The following is a 23,211-nucleotide window of genomic DNA, read 5'->3' on the forward strand; positions in this document are numbered from 1 at the left end:
TAAAGAGCCCACTCCTGAATGCTTGATAGATTTGCAAAGATTGTTGAGATAATAACAGTCGCTTGCAATTCAACAATCTTGCCCAAGCTCTTCTCAGTAACAAGTCTAATTTAATTCTAGGTTTTCACTATCTAATTGATCCCTAGGTGGTGGTATGTTTTACATGATCCCTTGCTAGGAAGATGGGAGGAGGATGGGGCAGTAATTTTCCTGTAAAGAATCGAGAATGAGGTGGCTTGTTTTTTTCTTTTTGTTAAAATTCCTCTCTATTTAATGACCCCAGGTTTGGGAATTTTTGTACTTTTGATGTTGTGAGACTTACTGGTTTTGAAATATAAATATGGCAGGTTTATAATAGCTTCCTGTGGGATATGAAGTTTATCAGAAAAATGCAGAGTGAAACTGATAGACAACTTTCAAGTCTTGTGGGTGTCACGAATTTCCGATGCCACATAAACCCCATTATATATGCTGTTTGCACCAGGATTTTTTTTACTGTAAATTAAAACTGTCTGCAATATTAAAGAGCATGAAGCATGCTAGACTATGAAGTGAATAGACTTTTTATAACTGGCACTTTCAAGATAAGTTTGCTAACGATTTTTTTTTTTTTTGAGGTAACTTACTCATAGGCTACTTCATAGCACTACTTTTGTATATCATTACCGTGCTAAGGATTTGCTTTTGATCTCCTTATGCAAGCAGCACAGCTCATGGTAAAATATAGATTATGAAATAAGAAATGACAGTTTCATTACTGCCAGAGTTGATGTAAAATGTGTGCTTTAACTTTGTTTTAGGGGGAGGACACCTTGAGGATTGAAGATATCCTTGCTGTAATTGAGAAGGAAGGGGACTCTATTGCTGTCATTCTGTTCAGTGGGGTGCAGTACTACACTGGACAGTTGTTTGACATCCATAGAATAACAAAAGCTGGCCAAGAAAAGGTAGGATTGCTCCAGACCCATCCTTTTAACACCAATTTTCCATCAATTTTCCCTGTGAAATATTTTTAATTTCTACTTTTTGTGGAACAAAACAGAGCACGTGTGGAAACCTGTGGGCTCTGATAAAAAAAAAAAAAGTGTTCTGTGCTGAGATCCTTTGGGGGCCATGTGCTGCATGAAGAAATAGCCTTGCGAGAGCAATCTTGCAGGTGTGACTTAACCTATATGGAGAGATAATTCATGACTATTAACTTCTACAGGGCTTTTCTTGAAAGACAGAATTTCAAGAGGTTCAGTGGAGAAGGAGGAGGAGGTAATCACAGCTCTAACCACTCTGTAAAAGTTAGTTTGCATTAGTTCTTTATTTTTTGGCAGACTTTCACCATTTTCCTCCTTTCCCACAGCCACGCAGTGGCAGTTTTTGCCCCTAATGAGCAGAGAGGTGAGCTCCTCATGGAGCCAGCAGTGTTCCGACCCAGCTGACCAGGTTTTTTGGAGATAGGCGTGCCACAAGATGCCACAACGCCATAAGAGGAGTGTATTTTAGTGAGGACTCAGCCTTCAGAGCTTGCAGGCAGCGTGCTCTCTGGATGTAGTTGTAAAACTTCTTTGACCATCTCATTTGCCTCAGGAATCCAGGAGAAAATAGTTTTTAATTAAGTTGTCTTATCAACAGGAGGTCACTAGACTTTCCGTAGGGGCAGTCTCCTACTGGATGTACCTTATCTCATGCAAGATTAAACCACTCAAGGATAAACTTATTTAGTATCACTGGATTTTGACAAACCAGCTAACTATTTATATTTGATATTTTAACTCTCTGGAGACGTTCCTGGCTCACATCCTGGCTATACATCTCCTGTTGCTGTAGGTTTGGCAGTAGAAATTTTTCTGGAGGTCAGGCAGTAAGTTATGCTTCTGGAAAGCGATGGTAAAGTCTCCCCTGGGAGAGCACAGCAGGTGCAGCAGCTCGTGCAGGGCCCGTGGGATATAAAAAGGGGAATGTTCTCACAGACCAGCACCTGGCGAGAAAATTGGTCCTGAATGCAGTGCAAAACAAGACCGACTTCTGACAAGGCTGCAGAAAGCTGGGGAAGAAAAAAAATAGGGGGGAGTCAGCTGCTGGGGGAAGTGGGGCTGTGTGTTACAGCTCCATGGAGCTCTAAAAGCAACACCTGCATGGTGCCTTCCTTGAGGGTCTTCCAGTGCTTTGCTGACCGCAAATACTCCGCAGGCTATGCTGAAGTGTTTGAAAAGGGAAGACGGGGTATTAATAGGACGATGCCACCCACTGCTCCGCTCGCTCTCGCGCCTGGTGGCAGCAAAGCCTTCGTTCAGCCGCCAACGCCTACGTGCCTACAGTGCTGCTTCCCCGAAATCTGCGCTGTGATGTGTCTGAAAGGTGTCAGAGAGAGAAATCTTGCTTCTCTACTGTAAATATGAGCAACCTGAGAAAAGCCTATCATTTCACTGCCATTAAGACACTCTGGACTGTGGGACGCATGCTTGGATGAGTGGGAGTGATGCAGTTTCACTGAAAGCTGTAAACTACCCCAAAGCAGCTGAGAACCTGCGCTGTGGGGAAGAGTAGGCACTGGCAGCTTTTTCTATGGAGCAAAAATGGATTTGATGTTTATATTATCTGAGGACGTAACCAGGACTTGGTGGAGAGAGCTTAAAATTTCTATAAGGCAGCAGAAATAATAATATGAACTCGGGGGTATGTACTTACACACGGATATACACAAAACCACCGCGCACTTTATACAGAGGCTGGATCATGTTACTGAAGAGCAATTTCTGACAGCAGCTCAGTGCTCCAGCAGGCACAGATAGATGGCAAAGGCCCATTTCCACCTATTAAAATGCCGTAATGTAGAAGTGAATCTCTTCTTCCAGAGATTTTTTTTCAAAAGAGAAAAAAAAAAAAAAATCCCAGCCTCTGTGGCTAGAGGGAGTAAGACTGGGATCCAGGCAGATTCATGATCTAAAATGTCATTAGTGGATTTAAAAAAAAAAAAAAAAGTAATTCAGCCTGAAGAACTGTTTAAGTGCTCCTAAGGCTTGAAAAGGATGAGCCAGCCCTTTTATTTCTTTCTATTTATTTATTTTCCTACTGTCAGATACACTCAGCTCAATGTCCTTATGCATTCTGCCCCCTGGGTTAAGTGATGTTTATATATTTATACAAAACCACTATGTAACATACTGTTACACCACACTTAAACATCTGCATGTGGCAAATATTTACTTGAACAGCTACGAAATCAGCGATTCATGAAGAGTTTGCAGTCTTAACAGTGGTGAGTGGTAGTTCTGTATTCTGCTGCTTCTCTGAGTCTCAGGGCTTCTGGTTACCAAAAAGCCCCAAATGTTGCATCTTTAAAAGCAACCAAGTCCTCTTCTCTTTCCCAGGTCAGAGCTGATATTAGGAGCTGCTGCTGGGTTAAAGGAGAACAAAAAACCAACTGCTGAAACAGTCATTATCATCTACGTAAAGTGTATGGGCTTAATTCCTGTATGGTGACATCCAACCAGTCCCTGTCCCCAGGCTGACAAGCTTTCAGGCTTGTGTAGACGTAAAGACCATACCTCCTTCAAGAGCTTCTGGATCTGATTAAACCAGCAGTGGTTATAACTATAGTCTTATACATGACATATTATCACAGAAAGGCTGGAAGTCCTTTAAAATGTATATTAAAATGTACATTAAAAGAAGTCACGTTCATAGCAAAAATGCGAGGCTCCCCTTTCTGGAGATGAAGGGTAATGAATGACCCCATGCTCCTGAACAGAAAATAGGTTGAGGAGAGCCGACAAGCCAGAAAGTCAGAAGGGGGAAATACAAGGTGGAAGTGTCATCTGAGAAGAGGAGGGAGGGGAGGGGGGCGAGGGAAATCTCTTGTCAGTCAGTTCAGCAGAGAGAAAAGTCCTACACAGATGGTCTTAATAATTCTCTTAATGTACAATTGAAATAAAATCCTGCAGTGTTTTGCCCTATCAGGGCTTGGCTAGAGGTTTGAGCTGAAAGCTCAGGGGGTCTGGAAAATGTCCTAGGATTCTTGAGGTCAATCATTTATGAATTAAGTTACTGATTTGCTTTTACATTTCTTAAGCCAATTTCCTAAGTTCTCTATGTACGTTAAGATTTTTCCCAGAGTGAAAGCTCTGCACATAGACAGCTTCATTAAGTCATTAAATATTAAATGAACTAAATTAAGCTTGAAAAATTACCTCAGGCTATTTTTCCATCTTAGGTCTCTCAGATAAATCAAAATTACTACGTATTGTGCAAGAGACTCATCAGCAGGCTGAAGGGGATGTAACAGTTTTCCTTGTTTCATACTTTTGAGCTTGCTCTAGAGGATGGAGGGGGTTGAGTCGTTTTATTATTCTACAAGCGAAGAAATGGGTGACTTTTAGGAGGCTCTAGCTTTCAGATACAATTTTCATTTCATAACTTATATTGTACTTTCCACTGATTCTGTACCGTATGTAAAGTATTTTAATCTCTTGAGTCCCAGTAGGAAGAGCTTTAAGATCCTTCATCTTCATTTCTTTTCCTGTCTCTCTTTCTAAATGTCCCAGCTTTGCTGGTGTGAAGCTGTCATTTCTCTCCCTCTCTCCAAATGTCATTGTCCATGCTGAGTTGTTACCTGCTGGTTATCAGCAGCTACCCAGACACTTTGCAGAAATGACTTTTAGATGTTAGAATAAAACGGAAGAGGCAGGGGAGAGCACATGTCCTCTTCCTCACCCAGAGCAGATGGAGAGCTCTGTTTTCCCCCTAGTCTGGGGAAGCGATGTTCCCACGCAGTCCTTGTTCTGCGTGTCTTGTGCAGGGAGAGCTGTTTCAGTTTGTTTTACTTTCCCTCCCCTCCCCCTCCATGCAATCTGTGTGGCTAAACATTTGCTGTTTGCGCGACTCGAGTGCCAGACGCCTCCCCCGGCAAAGCAAACCAGCACCACCCATCTTGCAGATGAGGACTTGAACAAAACTGTACGAGGGAGTGTTTCCCAGATGATGCAGGAAACCGGCCAGCACGGGACCCAGATTTTCAGGCTGTGCCTCATTAGTAAGTTCAACAGTGCACCGTAGGCTTGGCCAACCAATTTCAAAGCACTGGGGAGCAGTTAAAGCAGTTCAGGAAGATGACCCGTGGGTGGCATGGCTGTGGCTGTCCTGTTTGCAGGCTACGAGCCCGCAGTGAGGGTGCAAGCTGAGCTATTCCAGCCGGTGCCAGTGCCCAAGGAAGGCTGTGCCTTTGAGCTTACAGGTACAGATATGGCTATAGAGCTTCGTTACACGACTGTGACTACAAGGGCATCCAGCCTGCTGGTGTCCTAAGGAGTCTTGTCCTACCTGCTGTCTTTTCATAATTTATCATCTTGTGCTTGAACATATTTTTTTATAGACTTTATCACTCTGTGATAAGGGACAGGGAAAGGACAACTGATTTTAACACAAGACTTACCATGGAATTAAATTTCTTACAGGCTTTTTTTAGTAAGTGGTGTTTGTTTGTTTGTTTTAGTTTTGTTAATGTACAGCCAGACTCGTACCTTCTGCAAGACTCTCAGCGTACCGTGGTATCCCTGGTTGCCACTGCAACCAATGAACCTCTCCTAACGCTTCTTCAAAAAAAGTTTGTGTGGGACATATGTACAAAGGGATACTTGTAAATGTTTAAATCCAGTCAACTGAAGTTTTGAAGTTAATGCCTTAAAACCCTATGAAAACCTTCTTGTTCAAGAACAGATTTGCTTTAGTTTGCTGTAGCTTATTTCTCTGAACCAAGGCCATTTTATCTCTGAAAGAAAGCGTTCCCATGGGCACCCAGTGTGCTTCAGCATCTCTGCATTAGCTTCACCATTGCAGTTGATTTGTCTTAACACATTTCTGAGTGTCCCTGTGAAGACAAGCCACCAAGGGTGTGAAGGCTAGGCTATTTATTGGAACCTTGGTTCTGTTTAAGAGCAAATATTCAGATTGTGCAAATGCTACGGCAGCGAGTTTCCTTCCCACCGTCTTGGAGCGACTTCTCAAGCTGATAACTTCACTAACGCTGCCATTAGAATTAGTGTGCCACATCTTCTTAAAATGCTGCTTCATTCAAATTGGTATGTAGTTTATACAGAAGATTAAATATACCAAAGTACCATTTAAATAATTTAGCTAAGGCTCCCTCCGTGCAAGTAACCGCAAGAGATTCTTAAAAAAAGCCCTTTGTTTTATTACTGGACGTTGATTTTTCTGAAGCCTGTGCTCTCGCTCTAATTCCTACCACGCTGTTTGCAAACGGGCTGCTTGTGTTTTAAAAGCAAAATGCAAAATAGCATTTAGTTTGTAGTCCAGGCACAAAAGGCAGCTTTAGTTCGCTGCGCTTAAATAAATAGCAAGCCTTGGAAGAACTTTTTCGTTTAAAAATGCTGCCATCCAGTGGTTATTTTGTGTGTAAAACTGCTATTTTTTAATCTGTATGTCTGTGGTCCTTATGTTCCCCCCTCCAGTACCCTATGCGAATTGTGGCTATGACAAATACAATGCTTTTCAGAGAAATGACAAGATGCTTTTATAAATTTTTACAGACAAGTACAAAAGTCTTTAAAGGTCAATGTTTTGCATAGGCTGTTAGCTCACCCATCTGAGTTCCCAAAGAGCAAGATCCTCGTAGTTTAAATATCAGGGAGATCTTATGTATAAGGATATAGTGGAATGGAATTGTTCGTGAGGGACTGGTGTCATTGTGTACGTGACTATTTTGTCTCTGCCTAGAGCTTGTCATGCCATACAACAGTTTGAAATTATGCATTCGTTCTGAATACTTATTTCAAGTGATCCCACTTTACTGCGTGAGAAAAAATGTAGGAAACTAAACCATATCCAAGTGTCCTTGAAGACAAACCCACAAAACAATTCCTGATTTCTACATGTATCTGTGGCATAGAAAACTTGTTTCTAGTAATAACTCAAAACAGATGGGACCTGATATCATGCCTATATAGAGAGCAAGTAAAGCTCTAAAGATGTTTTTTCAAAATAATTTCATAGTGACGATTAGCTTGATAAGTAGTATATTAATTATCTCTTTCCCGCAGGGTTGCTTTGTTGGATTTGACCTGGCTCATGCTGTTGGGAATGTAGAGCTTCATTTGCATGACTGGGGAGTAGATTTTGCCTGCTGGTGCTCCTACAAGGTAACATAGATTCATTATCTGAGACTGTTTTCCATAATGTCACTTATATGATGGGTCAGCAAACAGGTCAGGTGAATAAGAACTGTACCTGAACTGTTGATCCAGACTTGGCTGAATCTTTGAACCAGCCACAATGAGGAGATGGACGCTGACTTGTGTGGTGGCTTTGTTACGAAAGGTTCCAGCAGATAATAGTGGCAATGACCTGCAAGGTCTTGTGGATGTGAGAGGGATGTTAGTGGTGGTTAAACACGTGCTCTGAAGCACCCCCTGCTCTGTGGTCTCTGTACCAGAGGCTCTTCTCTTATTTCCCACACTCAGAAGGTCATGCAGCTACAGAATTTCTTAAGTGGTCCCTAAATAAGACAATATTCTTGCCTAAACTTAAATGATTTCAGATCATAAAGCAAGGTATCTTTAGTTCCTTTGACCTCTCTTGAGATTAAGAATCAACAGATACAGTCGGATGAATTGTTTGATGACTTTGCCATATGTATTATGACATGAGGCTGTTTCAGCTGTACTTCAATTTTCTGGCCTTTTGTCTGTTAGACTTCAAATATCATGTGTAAGCCAAGAAAGATATTTTTAGAACTGATCCGAAAAAAATATATCTGCTTTTACCTATATCAGCACTTTGAGACAAATGCAAGATCTCCAGTTAGAAAGCACTAGAAATATTAAAATTGGTCTCTTTTATAGAGTGGGGTGAGGGAAGAAAAGCTATACGTGACAGATAAATATAAGAGCATGACATTTACATGTTGATTTATTCTTTGCAGTATTTAAATTCTGGAGCAGGAGGCCTTGCTGGTGCCTACATTCATGAGAAACATTCCCAGAGTATTAAACCAGCGTAAGTATATTTCTATACCCAAATAAAAGGTGCTGTGAAGTTTAAAATGGGGAAATATCTTCCCTTTGAGTTGCTATCTAAAAGGGGAGAAAGTGTATGGATTGCTAGCAGACTATGGACACGCGTATCAATGTATAGATGCAGAAGAAATTCCCTGCTTCAAAAAAAACCCCTCATTAGGCTAACATTTGTTACTGACTCATTGCATCATTTCACAGGGTAGTACGAGTTCAGATAATTTGGTTATCTGACTTTGTTACCTCAGATGGGTTTTTTTATATTATTTTAGTTAATTTTCAAATTGTTAATGTACGTGCTCACATCTTAAATACATTTCCTCCTTGAAGTCTGCTATCAGTTCTAAGCTAAATATAATCATGAAAAAGAATGCTTATAATATTAAAAACAAGTAACCTAAATCATGCCTACGAGACTGTTTAATGTAAAGAGAATATCTAACATCTTCCTTCAAAAATGGATTTTTTTTTTTTTTTTTAAATCATTGAAGTCTTTGGTTAGTGATCAAAATCAAAGACAATTTCAGTTCTGTGTCTAATAGCTCTTTAATACTGGCATGTTTTCATTAAAATTATATCCACTGGCAAAGCTAGGAAGCATTACATGGAGATCTGTGTTCTCGAAGACTGTATAATCCATGAAAAGCTGCACTATCAACTGAGGTTAGCTGCATTAAAAAAAAAAAAACAACTGTTATTTAAAATGTTACTTGACTATATGTATATTAAGAACAGTAGGATTAATACTTTTAATGCACTGACAAATGTAAACACCTCTTTCTGGCTATAATGCTTGGAGAAATTGCTGGCACTTTTATTTTAGCTTGAAGAAGGCAAATTAAATCAGGTTTCAGAGAGAAATAATATTATAATCAGCAGCTTCACTGTACTATGTGCTGGTTTCAGACTGTCTAGACTCCTAGGAGATAACAAAATAACACTGATAAGTTCTTCTCAGTCACCCGTAACAGAAGACTCATTAGGATGACATATGACCTGTTGTGAGCTGATTCGATCCTCATATGTGAACACTGGCAAAATATTTGGAATATCTGGATATTCCTTCCGGCAAGTTCTTTTTCCTGCTTCCCCGTTAGCCAGGTGCAGGCATTGCTCTTATGGTCAAACCTCTGGACCCTGGTTGTGAGGAGGTGGGAAGATGCTGAGCAGTGAAAAAAGTAGTCCAGTTAGAAATCACAGAATAGCAATAGGAAGAATGAATAAAACTCAAGGTCCTTGGGTCTTTTTTCCTCCTTGATGAAATTTTGAAACTTCTGTGAGGGTACTAGCCTGCTATTGTACGCAAGAGCTTAAATTAGTTTTTCCTGAACCAGCTTCTTCATACATAGTCATTAACTTGTGTACTGAATCTGGATACTGAATGTCTTAAATAAAATTGCCTATACGAAATAGGCTTTTTCAGCCTGGGGCCCAATTAAGGATATAATTCCAAACTTCCTGCATGGACCCTTTGCATTATTTAATCAGAGTTATTTCATATTTCCTGAGATTTGATAATCACTCGTTGAATTGTTTGCAGTTAGTATGCCCCGGTTGCATTACTTTTCTTTCTTTTCTGCATCAACCAGCCATTTCAGGTCTCCAAATAAGCCAATGAGACAAAGGAGAATTTGTCTATGTCAAAGTATACAATTTTATAGCTGATTTAAATGCAGAGCAATTTGCTGTATGTTGTACAATCAAATAGAGTGGAATTTAACTGCTCTGGAAGTTGCGGGTTTTATGTTGTATCTAAAAAGTTTCTGGCTGTCATCTGAATCAAGGATGACACCCAGTGGCCAGACATCTTCATTCAAAATCAGACGCACCAAACACTCTGTTTCTTTGCATCTCAGCCCACACATAAGCGGGTAATTAAATTCCAATCCAGCTGATATCCTTTTGTCATTTAAACTGGTTTTGTTTTTAACTCATGGCAAATATTATGCAAGTCACTTTACCCGCTATATAGATTTATTTAATCTGTCTCATTCTTCATATTTTCTGCAAGCTATTTACTAGGCAGTTATTTTTATATAGAAATAATGTATTGTATTTTAATATAAAAATGTATGTTCTGACCATAATTCAGAGAGGCAGACCCAGAACGTTTGCCAAGCGCTTTTGCCTGTTACTGACTGAGGCTGGGACAAAAAGGGCTTAGGTACTTAGTGAAAATTGAACAGCTCAGTCCAAAATTTTAATTTTAAACCCCAAGCCCAGCCACTGCCCATCACCAAAGGCATTTAAGTATTTTGTTTTAACTTCCCTTAATTCCACAAGGGTGCTTCTGTCTATGCCCGGAGTTTTGCTAATAAGAGCAGTGTAAGCAAATAGGTGCCCGCGTGCTAGTTGTGCACGGTTTCAGAAAGCGGGTTCCCCTCCAGCTGCTCCCCATGGGTGCTGCTCCATCCCGAGCTTGCTCTCTGGACAACAAAACACTTATTTGTTACTGCTTTCTTTTAAAATGCAACTTGAGAAAGAGTTATTAATTCCTTTAGCAGCCTTACCACCAGCAGCTAGGGCCATGCCGAGCCTGCTTTTTGCTTTGAGTCTGCAGACCGAGGTTGTGGCAGCCTAACTGCCAACCTACGCAACCCAAACCGGGGGTTATTCAGTAACACTGTGTCACATCCCAGCAGATAAAAGGCAACACCAATCCCACTTCACTTCTTTATAGATGTGCAAGCTTCCCACATGAGTTTTAAAAGTTGGTAATTCACCAAATTGGAAAAGGATTTATGCCCAAGAGCAAAGTTTGATCCTTAGGCCTGACAGTTGGAAGATGGAGGCTACAGACGAGACAGACTCGTATGTCCTCTTGTTTTGTGTCACTGCAAACACCACCCCGCACTCCCTGGCCTAGCTAGGGATATTTGTCTAATTCACTGCAAGGGCCATGGGTCTTTAAGTTACATGCTGTAACCATCCTAATTAACAGCTGGACCCAATTATGTTGGGTAGTCCTTTGCTAGTTCTCTTTCTTCCTAGAGCAGTAAAACTGAATCATCTGACATATATGGGTCCAATATATCCCTATTCTCTCATGATCTCACCTCCTTTGAAGTCTCTTTTAATACTCAAATAGCTTTTTTAATACCTGGTCTATATATCACAATGCAATATATTCTTGGCTAATTGTGCTAGAGTGATTTCTCTATGGGAAGGTTTCAAATAAAAAAAGACCTGGACAGAGCAGAGCTATGAAACGCTACTGAAACAGTTTGGTCAGCGCTGGCTGATCCTGTGCCACCGAGTTTCCACATAGATGCAGTTATGTCGTGGAGGGGAGGTTTCCAAGACACAGAGAGCATTAAGGTGACCTGCTAGTACTGAAATTTTGCTTGACTAGCTTTTTGGGCTTTTTTCTTCCCCTGTTTCTCGGTTTCTCCATTATAAAAAGAAGGATAACTAAAAATCTGCCAAGCGAGTCAGCTATAATGAAATGTGAAAGTTTGTGAGCACCTGGGAAAGAAGGTACAGGAGAAGTCGGGTGTTCGCAGTAGAGCGTCTGCAGCTGTAAATGTGCGGTGAGTTCAGCTCTGCTGTTGGCTGGCATAAGGGACAGGAGGGGACAAACTCAGAGTCCTGAGATAGGAGAAGAAAAAAAAGTTCTAGTCAAATCCCTGTAAGAAAAAATAAGGCACAATTTAAAAAGATGAAAGGGAAATAAATGTATGTAAAGCAGCCAGGGGAATAATAATAAGCTTTGGCAGAGGATTAAATGAAAATTGTACACAGTCTAGTGTTTAAAATGAAAGGATTTATCAAGACTTAACTTTAGCACAGACTAGCAGCAGGTAGAGTTTAAAAATAAAAAGTTTGTGTGCTGTAAAGAAATGCTGCATGTGCAGAAAGCAGCTGATGTCCAAAGAACGTGTCGGCTTTTACTGTAGGATAAAAAAAAAATAAAATCAGAGAACAAGAAACAAAAAGCTAACTATTTCATACCAGCTTTGAGAAAAACAAGTTATCTTCAGAAAATTTCTTCATAGACAGAGGTGAGATATCAACCCTATTCTCCTAGATCACTCTTTGGTTTTGGTGTCTTGATTCCAGTGAAAATGCCAGAGCACAAATGGCTTCTTGCTACTTTGTTACAGAGACTTGCGCAGCTTTTTGGTATGAGAACTTTCACCCTGGCATGAGATAAACGAAAATATACTATTCTAGCTGCCCCTTCCCATTTTTCCCGGGTCCTCTGGGGCCCCATCCTGCTCCAGTGCAGACAGTCTCTGTCCAGAAACTTTGGTTTAGTAAGAGGTTGCTCAACCCCTTCCAGGGTTGGTGGCTCCAGCTGAGTTTTTCTTCGGTTATTTTCTTGCTCTATGAACAGATACCACATCATTCCTTTTTGAATTAGAGCCATGCAATCCCCAAATTAAGTAGCTGAACCTTCTGTGAAACTGCTGAAAATAATGTAGCTTTGGAGCAATGTGAGTTGGGAGCAAAGGAAAGTCATAAAAATAATTGGGAATGTTGGTTTATATCTACTGTATTGGAAAGAACTAAAGCCGCTCTTGTTTAAAATGCTTCTAGGAATAACAGACTAAGATGGTCCAACCCTCGTGGACCCTTGGGGTCTATCAGCTCTGAGTATCTCAACACTACTGGAAGTTTTAGCAGAACAGGGCAGCCTGGCCTGGCCAAGGAGAGGATCTGGAGAAGCAATGTAGAGACTTCCAGGGAGCTGCGCTGAACGCAGCAAGGTGGAAAGTCAGTGGTCACGGATGGAAGCGTACATGCTGCTGTTTGCAGAAGGGTTTGTGGACTAACGTATGGATAAACTATTCATGGAGCGCAACTCTCGTCCCCCAAGTGCATAAAGTATCCCCTACTAAGGTAGAAATAAACTGTTCCTTTGCCAAGCAGATGAGAACAATTTAGCTCCTTGAGCTAATTTAGAAACCAAAAGTTAAATCCTCCCTTGGGAAGAGACTGTTTAGGAATAAAGGCCTTGGCTAATTAGGCTTAATTGCATTGTCTTGGGACAAGTGATTTATTAGGCCAATCTAGACCCATGATGGGCCTGCAGGGGTGTGTTCTCGGATTCACCAACTGAATGGCAAATATCCAAGAGCATTTTTTAACTTTGGAGTGAGTCTCTGGGAGAAAAAAATGAGAGGTTAATGTACACTCACATCATCTATTCCCTTTCTCATTTCTTCAGCTGTGTACATCCTTTTATGTGGCTCCCATGACTGTCTCCTTGTTCTCTGTCAAGCATTTTCTCTCTATCTTCCTTCAAATCCTCCCTTGTAATTAAACCGTATCTTCAAGCAATCGTGCTTCTTTTCTCATTATAAGTAATCTTCTCATTCTTTCCTTCCTGAAGGTCTTCCCCTATGTTTTGTCATCTTTGCCCTGGTTAGATTTTAAGGTGTTTGGAGAGAGGAGCTGTATGCCTCCTTGTAAACACATGGAACTATATATGAGTAAATGTACTGTTTATCAGGTCTGTGTCACACATAGGATGGTTGAAGTGAGCGTGAAAATACTGTCCTGTTTTCATTCCCTGTGTGTACTCCCGTGCTACCTAGACACTTACTCCTAGTTTTGAAAACTCAAACCTTAAAATGGAACATGTGGAAAATCGGAGACATGGTTCCTGTCAAATTTCTCAAATATATTTTTTTTTAAAAAAACATCAAAACGCTGGGATAAGTGGAGTTAAACAAGTAAACAAAAGCAGTTAGCTTCTATGAGTCATATCTTGTCCAAAATATAATATTATAGCATAGGTGTGTTTGGCTGTAGACATCTGCAGATATCTTGGGGACAGATTTCGGGATTTTATGTTTATTTAAATCTTTGCCTGACATCTTGCTCTATCTTTTGTCCAAAACCTCACCAAGAATATGAAGAAATGTCATTTAAAGCATGATGCTTTTTTAAAATCATTTTTGTTTTAAGGCTGAGGCTGGTCAAATTCTTGCAATAGGTCTTTAATGCTATGCATTCTGCAGTAATCACTCGCTGAACTAGTGAGTTTGCATGTTAGGTCTGAGCAGATTCAAATTTCTCACGCGTCTCTCCTTCTGGACCACACTGATGGGACATGCACCACTTAGGCTGCTCTGCCATGGCCCTTTCCCACTCCCAGCCTTGGAAACGAGAGGGAGGTGGCTGCGTTCCTTGCGGGTGCGATTTCCCATCTGCTGCCTCTAGCTTTTCTCATCAGATGGTGTAAGACACAACTGCTTGAACACATGAAAGGAACCCAACAGGCTTAGCCTGATGGAAAGGTGAACGTAGCCTGGGGGCAACTCTTGCATCATGGTTAACTAGCAAGGAAGAGATCCTGGGGCTCTCCTCGGAGTCTGTATGGTTGCTGTGATTTTTTTTTTTCCCCCCACTTCAAAGGGCATGTGTTGTTAACTGCCTGCCCTTTGTGCCTCAGTTCTCCACTTTGAGACAGTTTTGAAAGCACTTTGCTCTGTCTTGATTTTTCCCAATAAGAGAAGGCTGGCTGAACTTCCAGAGATGCAACACTCAAGCTAGTGTCACACACCTTTAATCAAATGGAAGGAACAACCTTCTTTGCCTGCCTTTTTAATTAGTCACAAACAGAGACATTATCTCCCCTCTTATGCTTATCTCAATCTGTACATTTCTGTACCCACCTTACAGAACCTTTCTCTCTTATGGAGGAAAAAGTTTTTTTTCCACAAAACACATCAAGTAAATCTTCTGCCATTTCCACTAACAGCTTGCTTACCTCTGTGCAGAAATGTGCTGGAACTAATGCAATTTTGCATTTGGGATTTCCTACTAGGGGTTGACTCACTTTCAGTATTTGATCATTCTTCACTTTTTCTACTTCAGATTACCACTTTTGGTACTTTCCATGAAGCTTTCCTCCTAGGATTCTCAATTAAAGCTGTAGTCTACACATGTCCTTTAAAAATGAGATCTGCTCATGCTTTTGTATTAGTTCGTTAGCCCACAGTGGGGAATTACTTCTAGTTTTTCCTTACTGAATGTGCTTTGAGATCATGGTATGCCTTGAAATTGCTCTAAGCTGAAAGTACCAGCAATAGCCATTATGCTTTTGTGCCATTAATAGTTACCTTTTTTTTTTCCCCCATTTATGTCCCCTGGAGTATATTCCTGTAATTGTCAGGTGCCAGTTCAGCTGGGGTCTCCTGCACTGCATGTCTCCCAGAGCTATTCGTGTCCCTGTCCTGGCTGAATACCTCTCTGGCTTTAGCTGCAGCTCTGGGATCATGTACAGGGCTCATATTGTGATTCATATCCCAGCTGGCACCTGATTCAAACCATAAGCATTTTTAAAGGTACTTGTGAGGTCATTGCCTGGGTTAAGGAAATAATTCAGCCTCTTTATTTCTTGCAAAGTTGGGATTCTGTGTGTGTGCACCAGGGGGATTGTGTGGGGGTTTTCTTTTTTGCTTGGTTTACCACTTGTGCTTATTTGTTTCTACTTGTTCATGGGGTTTCTGGTCCTCATTCCCCCTCTTTCTCCTGGCTGAACCTTCATCTGTCCCGTGCTCAGCCAGGAGAAGATGGTCTCACCAGGGCATACATCTTCATATTTTTCTTTTTCCTTGGGCTCCCTTAGTCAAATCTATTTTATCTTCGCCATTGTCATGAGCAAGCTAGATAATTTCTTCTGCTCCAGCTCCTTTCTTGGCAAGTCCACAGCCTGTTGTCCTTTACTTCTTGCCCATCACCACACATCTTTGAATCGGGAGCTTCCTGGAGATCTTCGTGACATACGTTGTTTCTTCTTACCCGCTTGCTTTAAGCCATCTTTCCTCTCACTTTCCGTTTGTGAAATATTTATTTTCACAGCTGTTTGCTGATGGTAAATTCTTAGTATCACAGCCACTACTCCTCATTTGTCACTGAAGATGTTGGCAGTGCTTGCTGGCAGTTGCCTCTTGCTGCCTTCTACTGTGTGGAAACTATAGGGCAGCTACAGCAATGTAGTGCTCATTCAAGGGTCTAAAGAGCAGTTTCCAGTGAGATGCTGGGAGAGACACTGTACCCCTCTCTCTTCCCCTTCCTTCTCCTCGTTTCTCAGTTGGCATGGCATCAAATCAGGGAGCTAATCACACCAGTGCAACTGTTTTGGGAAACTTCTGGGTTCTTTCTGTCCCATGGCATGAGAAAGAGCTTCTCAAAGTGAATAATTATTAATTTCTTTAGCTGTGTACAGTTTATTGAGCTAAAATCTAATAATTTCCGAACTGAATCTAGTTTTCCAGCATCCCTCTGTTTTCATTGACAGTTTTCTGACTTGACTTTCTAGCAACCCACTGGAAGCGAGTGCAGAGGTTTGGTCAGTATGTGTTGGTGGCCAGCGTTGCAGACACAGTTTGTGACACAAGATAAGCCCATATAAGCATCCTCACCTGATGGCTTCTCACCTGCTCCTGCAATGAGAAGAGCTTGGGGGCTCCTGAACCAGTGTTGGACCTCATGTCAAGTGTTTGACGTTGTGTTAAACATATTTTAGGGCTCAGAATACTGGTGGTTTATGTGCTACTGAAAATTAAGGCAACTACAGCCCTGTAAAGAAAGGTCCTTAAGTCACATTTCTCATGTGTTCTAGCGATGGATGAAATTTCAACTTTTTGATGAAGGACTCATTATAAAAACTCTGAAAGACACCCATTTCTGTTCTCCCTTAATGATTTCATGTCTTAGACTTCAGCCCAATAAACTGTGTTTGAGTTCTTTTCTCCTTGAGTATTTCTTAGTGTTAGTAAATGTTTTGTAACACAGCTGCTGGATTCAGTGGCAACTCTGCTGACACTTAAAACTTTGAATTCAATTAGTTCCAGCCACTGACATAAAAGAAAAAAAATAAATCTCATCTATTGTGGTTTGCTTCTTGTTTCAGGCAAAGAGCAGAGGTGATAACTCTTACATTTTAGCTAATAAGGATTCCAGTATGATAAAGGTCTTGCATTAATATTGTGATTTCTGTATTCAAAAACAACAAAGACCTGAGGAAATGCAACTTCCAAGATCTTAAAATTTTTATATTATATTTCAGTCAAATACATGTATTATTTAGAAATCTATCTAGATATCATCCCCTCAAAGATTCATTCGGGGCTGGAGGAGAATGTATAGTTCAGTAAATGCATCATCGTAATCAAAACCATCCAAGTCTTCTTTAAGTCAGCATTCACATTTAAAAGCACTTCTAGGAGGGATTGTTGCTTTTGCTTCTTGTTTAATTTAATCTATTTGAAACAGCCTAGAAAAAAATTACTGAATCCTTAAAGAATGTAATATGCTTTTTTATCACCGTAATATAATTGGGAACTATTCAATACTTTATAAAAATCGCTGAGAAATTTATTAATATCTCTATGAGTAAATTGGCTCCCTGCTTGATTTTTAATTTCTTGTCTTAGGCAGAATATTTGATTTCCCTTTACTAAATGTGCTAACACACTGTTGGCTGTATTCCCCCTTTTCATATATCTGATATTTGGCTAGTGGAAGTGATATATGAGCACTTTGTGATAATAGTTGTTCGTAAGCTGATTTAACAGTTTTTAATTCAACTTCATTAGCCTTAAAGGGGTTGGTTTTTGTGAGATCTTTTCCCGGGATTTAATTTCGGCTTGAGTTTTGTCTGCTGCTTGATCATACTTTTTTTTTTTTTTTTTTTTTCCTTTTCCACGGCAAATGAAATTATCATCCCTCATTCCAAACGCCTTAGAGGTTTGGCGGAGAGCTCTGTGCAACTCCAAGGGGCCCTGATTGGATTCGCAGCATTGCAGCCATTTCTCTTTCTCATGCCCTGATCGCAGCAACTTGTTTCCTGCTACACAACTGAACTCAATCTCCTTTTGTTTTGACCTGGAGGGGTAATATAGAGGGCCATGTTGAAATTGGTGTATACCCACTTGTGTTGAGTTGAAAAGACTAACAAGGAAAAAATCAATTCAAGAAGAGCATGTGCACCCTCTGTCTTCAAATACCTATCAGCTGTAAATCACCTCGCACTTGATTCACCAACCAGCCTAGGTTTTCAGCCAAGACTCTAATTGTGGCAACAGTTGCATTAAATTCTCCACCCTGGAGACCAGCAAAGCTCAGGGAGCTGAGAGCTACCCAGCTACTTTTAGAGAAAGGATGATTACTCAAATCCAAAGATTTCTTAATTTTAGCCATTGCAATCGCATATTTAAGTAAGCATCATTGTTTAGATTATGAAACTGTTTTTCAGGCTCTTGGTCTTTGCCATTAAAATTTGTTGCTAGGCAGAAAGTGAATTTAGCTATTTTTTTTTAACCAAGACAAACCTCAAAATAAAGGAGAAAAATTGTCTGCCTTTAGATGGTACTGAAAACGCAAGCTACTTAACAGAAGAAAAATGTCATGCTATTAGCCTCTAATACAATCATATTGCTTTGGTCTTTTGACAAAGTAAAGCCTCATTGATATTAAATATGAAAAGTTACCACTTTCACTGTAGCAACTTTTCATAAGGAATTTTGATTTTTTTTTTTCCACTGAGTTCTAAGAGACTGGTCCATTAATAATGTATGGCATTGCTCACAAGTCACATATGCTTAATAATTAGGAAACACTTGTAATGAGTTGAAAAGGGTAAGGAAAGCATCAGAGTATGTGCAAGTCCAAAACTACAGAAGTCTGAGGCTAATAATTACCTGGGCTTCAAAAGCTTTTCAAATTCTAACACCAGAGCCTACTTAAAATTAACAGACATTGCACAGAAGAGAATAATGAAAGAAATCCAATCTTACCATTTGGGATAAAGGATATCTAAATAGATATAAGGGAGGGGGGAAAAAAGGCTTTAAATATAGCTTCTGGCAATCTTGGCAGGGTTTTCTGAAGGAGACAGCAAGGGTTAGTTTTCCAAATATTGCTAGAGTCTAACAGGGGCTAGCTGTTAACTCCCTTAATCCCCCATGCAAATCCTAGCCCATATATATATATATACTATGAAGTACACTCTAACTGACAGCTTCACAGTATATGAAGGATTTCACCTACACAGGAGGGTTAAAATCTTTGAATTCTGCATTTCGGTGATGAAACTGGGAGTCACTTTTCAATTACTCTTAGTTTTGATTAAGTGTATCCCTCCTCACCACACCAAATATTGTTTGAATTATTTTTCTCCCTTCCAGGGAGCTGTCAGCAGAGGAGCCCTGGGTCAGAGCAGGATCTTGCTGTGGTGCCCACTATGGAGAGGACCAAGTTGCAATGGAATAACATTGTCCATCCACTTGGGCTTCAGTTTTGCTTCAGTACGGCTGTAAAACACCGTGTGGAATTAAACAATAGAAATATTGATTTTTTTTTTTCTTTTTTTTTTTTTTTCCCTCCCTGACGGAAGAGCCAGTTAGGTGACATGGATCAAGAAAAATATTAAATTCTGAACTCAACAGAAACCTGACAGTGGAATAACTTTTGAGCCTGACAAGGTAATTTGGGGAAAGGCTGAGAGGAGGGGAAAAAAGAAAATAGTGGCATCAGCCATTACCTCCAAATCCCCTTTCCCTATCTGTATTTCAAAAAATCCAGTATAAGATACTCCAAGGAAATCTTTTTCTCCATTCTTACATGGCCCTCATTTCTAAGTATGAGAAAACATTTTAACAAATATATTCTCACCACTCACCAGAGAGCTAGGGCAGTACTGAGCAGCATTTCTTGAGATGAGGGCTTGAGGCATGGAAAGACTAAATGACTCATCCATGATCAGACAAGTCTGCGATAGCAAAGAAAATTGAAACTCCTTCTCAGACTCTAGTTAGTGAGCCAAAAATATGCTATGTAAAGCAATGAACAGTTTTTTTTCTGTTTTCTTGTGGGTGTGTGTGGGGGTCATGCTTGCTGTTTATTCTGAATTTTGGCAGGGAATCCGAAGAAGCATGATTATGCTCATGTGCTTGCAATAAAATTAATGCAATAAAAATGAAATTAAAACAGATAAAAAATTGCAATTAGAAAACTGCAATAAAATTAATGCAGAGTGGAATGCAAAGACTGTGCCCCAGATGTTGAGCCTGGGGATCATGTCTGAGCTCAGAGTTTGCAGAGTGCTGTTTATAAAACCGGGTGAGAGCAAGGTGGCTTGGAGGGAGAAATACAACTGCTTCTGGGATTGACTTTTGGCTGAGTGCAACAGCATTAGGAGATGCTCCTGCTCAGGACCTGAGTCCTGGCTGCTTTTTCTGTCTCTGTTGTGCTATATCCTGCCCAGGACACTGGAGGAATGTACTTCAGGGTCTGGAACTAAACTTTCAGTTGAGCTGGAGATTCATAGATGGATGTAAGTCATGTTAAGGAATAGTTTTTGTCTTTGGGAGCTGATTGTACCATTTGTGGGTGGGGGTTTTGTTTGTTTTGGGTTTTTTAACCTGCCTTTTGAAACATGAAAGCTGAGCAGAGCTTGGACTCTGGATGTGGTATTAGTGATGTGGTACCACCACATTCTCCTAGGCAGCAGGATGATGATCAAACATGGTCAGATTGCCATGACTGAGGTCAGACATAGTTTGTTCCTAGCTTCAGGCTGGCTCCAGCCTCCAGGCTTTCTGTATTCTTTTGAAAGCTAATTCCGAAGACATCGTGGGTCATTTATTTAACACATTTCCTGCTAATGGACTGGTATTGGAGACACAGTTAACCTCTGTTCTCTAAGGCTGTGTCACACTGTACTGTGCCTCTCGGTTGTCTGTTATAGGTCTTAAAGGTGCCGTGAGATGCAAGCACAGGGAATGGACGTGTTATGGATGTGCTCTTCAACCAGCCAGTTGCATCACGGGCATATAGGGCTGCAAAAAACTGAACTCAAGGGTTATTGTTGGCCCTTTCATTCCTTTTCCTGCGTGAGGTTGTCTTTGCAGACTTAGCATAACATCTGCTTCAGTTCTGTGTAATAAACTTTGGGAGCAGGGAGACATCTCGTTAACTCCTCAGAGCTGATTCTTGCTCAGGGCTAGAACAGTAGCATGAAAACTCAAACAAATCTTTGCCAACACCCAGAAGTTTTTGCAAACATAAAGTGATGTGTGAATGAAGTGCTGAGCTGCCACCCAGCAGATACATCAGCTGCTTTGTGGACACAGCCTACCCCCAAACTGCCTCTTTATGATTTAGCTTAATCCATGGTTTCATAAACACAGCATGCTTTGCTGGTGTATGTTCCTAATATAGATACAATCTAAGTAAGGAATATGAAATTTCTAGGTAGCATTGTGACTTGGTAACGGCGAGAAGACAACTGTTCCATGCCCAGTGAAGCTGACAAATGTAATGTAAGGTATCACTAATTTCACACTGCATTCCTGTTGTGGCTTTTCAACGTGCTTTCTCATGGACGTAAAATGATTTCTCACACAATGTATTGACAGGATGCTTCCAGCGCATTGCCCTGGATTGTAAAAGTTGGGTCACATTAATAGTATTTCCCACATTAATAGTATTTCCCTGTTTTTTGTATCACTGTTCAAGAGTTGTGGTTTTTTTCTTGCCAAGAAGGGAAATGAGACCCGTGTTGCTTCAGGCTGTAAATTATAAATGAGTAGCGTGATCATCTGTAACTTCGAAGCAAAGGTCAAAGGAATTTTTTTTTGTATTTTTTTCTGTGTTCTTTAACTGGATCTTCTTTGATGTTTACTCTGCACATACATCATGATCATTATATCCCGCACACTTGCATCATTAATGCAACTACAAATGAGATGACTCAAGTTATGAACCACCAGTGCTTCAGTCTAACACAGACAGATATGAAGGAGGAAAATGAGCTACATAAAGATACTTATTGAAGGGATTGTTCCCCGGTGTAAATGCACTTAAAGAGAGAATGACTAAATGAGAGGGTACTGTTCTTTCTGGAGTCTAACCCAGCAAATCTTTCTTCATTGATTTGTAAAATAAGAGATTGTTTTGGGGTAAAAATAAGGAATTTGAAAACTTTTCAGCAATATTTCATGATATGCCAACTTGTTTCATGAAACTGAGCTGGTAAGTGTTTGCTTTAAATGTTGTGGCACATTTAAGAACTAGTTCTGTGCCAGGACTGGAAAACTGCAGAATTCCCTGGGAAAGCCTCAGTGCTATCAAACCATGAGGACATGGGTTTTATTTGAGTTACAGACCAGAGCAATGCGTTATCTATTTTAATAGTTATTTTCTTATAAAAGTGGGTTTGTAAGAACATGCAGGCTTCATTAAAAACCCCACAGCTGATTCGGCACTGATTTACTCTCCTTTTTGGCATGATTGCGATGGGTTCCATGTATGCTTTTGCTGCTGGATGGAGAGGTGTTAGCCATAGCTCCAGGAGCACCTCCGCTGAGCAGCCCTGGGAGGCCACGGGTACCTGGGACCGGCAGCCGGATGCCATCCAGGCACACACTGCAAGCCAGCCATCGCTGGGATAACCATTTCAATTAATGCTGTGTTAAAACAAGACAAGTGCTCAGTTTGGACACGTTTTCCCATAGAGGGCATTGACCAGCACAGCATTATTTTCAAAGGTTTCTAGGGGAACGTTTGCAAAGTTAGACTCTCTTTCTCCCTAGCTCCACTGATTTTTAAGACACTTCACAAAATGGGTTTTGTCTGTAATGAAAAGGACGTAACCCTAGGGTCCTGTTCCTAACAAGTTTAAGGTGGTTTTAGACACAAGCACATCATATGAGGCTTTTCAAAGCCTTCCACGTTATGCAAAGATTATGATTTGGAATTCAAAATCAACTTAGATCTTGGTGCCTTTGTTGATGCCTTGGTGCCTTGAAACAGGAAGAGTCAAAATGGTGACTGCATTTCAAAATACTCATTTTGCATGCAGAGTAACAACTCTAATAAGAAATTTTACTGCAGTATCTTAATGTGCAGTTTTATTGCCTATTATTTTTAGTGAGCATTTATAAAGCCTTATGTTTGGGGTTTAACACCTTAGCTATTTCCCATCATAACAGGTTGAAATTTGGCATAGCAGTGGCAACCTTCATTTCAAAATTTTCACAGAAAATTGTAAACAGCAAATTGCTAATTTGTAAAGATTTTGTTAATTTCCACACTTTGAAGCCTGTCAACTTAAATGTCAAATAATGTGACATCCATATGGACCATTAGATCAATAAGAGTGTAGGACCAGAGCTGCTTCAAAGTGCACATCCTGTAGTGACACCTCTGAAGTTCTAGAACAGCCAAAAAGAAGAAG

General features: G+C 40.4%; 1 protein-coding gene across 1 annotated transcript in view; it reads left to right on the top strand.

Moving 5' to 3' along the window:
• The window catches only part of KYNU (kynureninase), a 53,925-nt gene that overhangs the window by 21,712 nt on the left and 9,002 nt on the right, over nt 1-23,211 (top strand). The window contains exons 7-9 of the mRNA XM_009642492.2: nt 801-947; nt 7,047-7,145; nt 7,928-8,001. Of these exons, the coding sequence (XP_009640787.1) occupies nt 801-947; nt 7,047-7,145; nt 7,928-8,001 (320 nt within the window). The remainder of the gene's footprint in view (nt 1-800; nt 948-7,046; nt 7,146-7,927; nt 8,002-23,211) is intronic.

The sequence above is a fragment of the Egretta garzetta genome, unplaced genomic scaffold (genome assembly GCF_000687185.1).
Source record: "Egretta garzetta isolate BGI_Z169 unplaced genomic scaffold, ASM68718v1 scaffold197, whole genome shotgun sequence".
In the NCBI taxonomy this organism is placed as follows: Eukaryota; Metazoa; Chordata; class Aves; order Pelecaniformes; family Ardeidae; genus Egretta; species Egretta garzetta.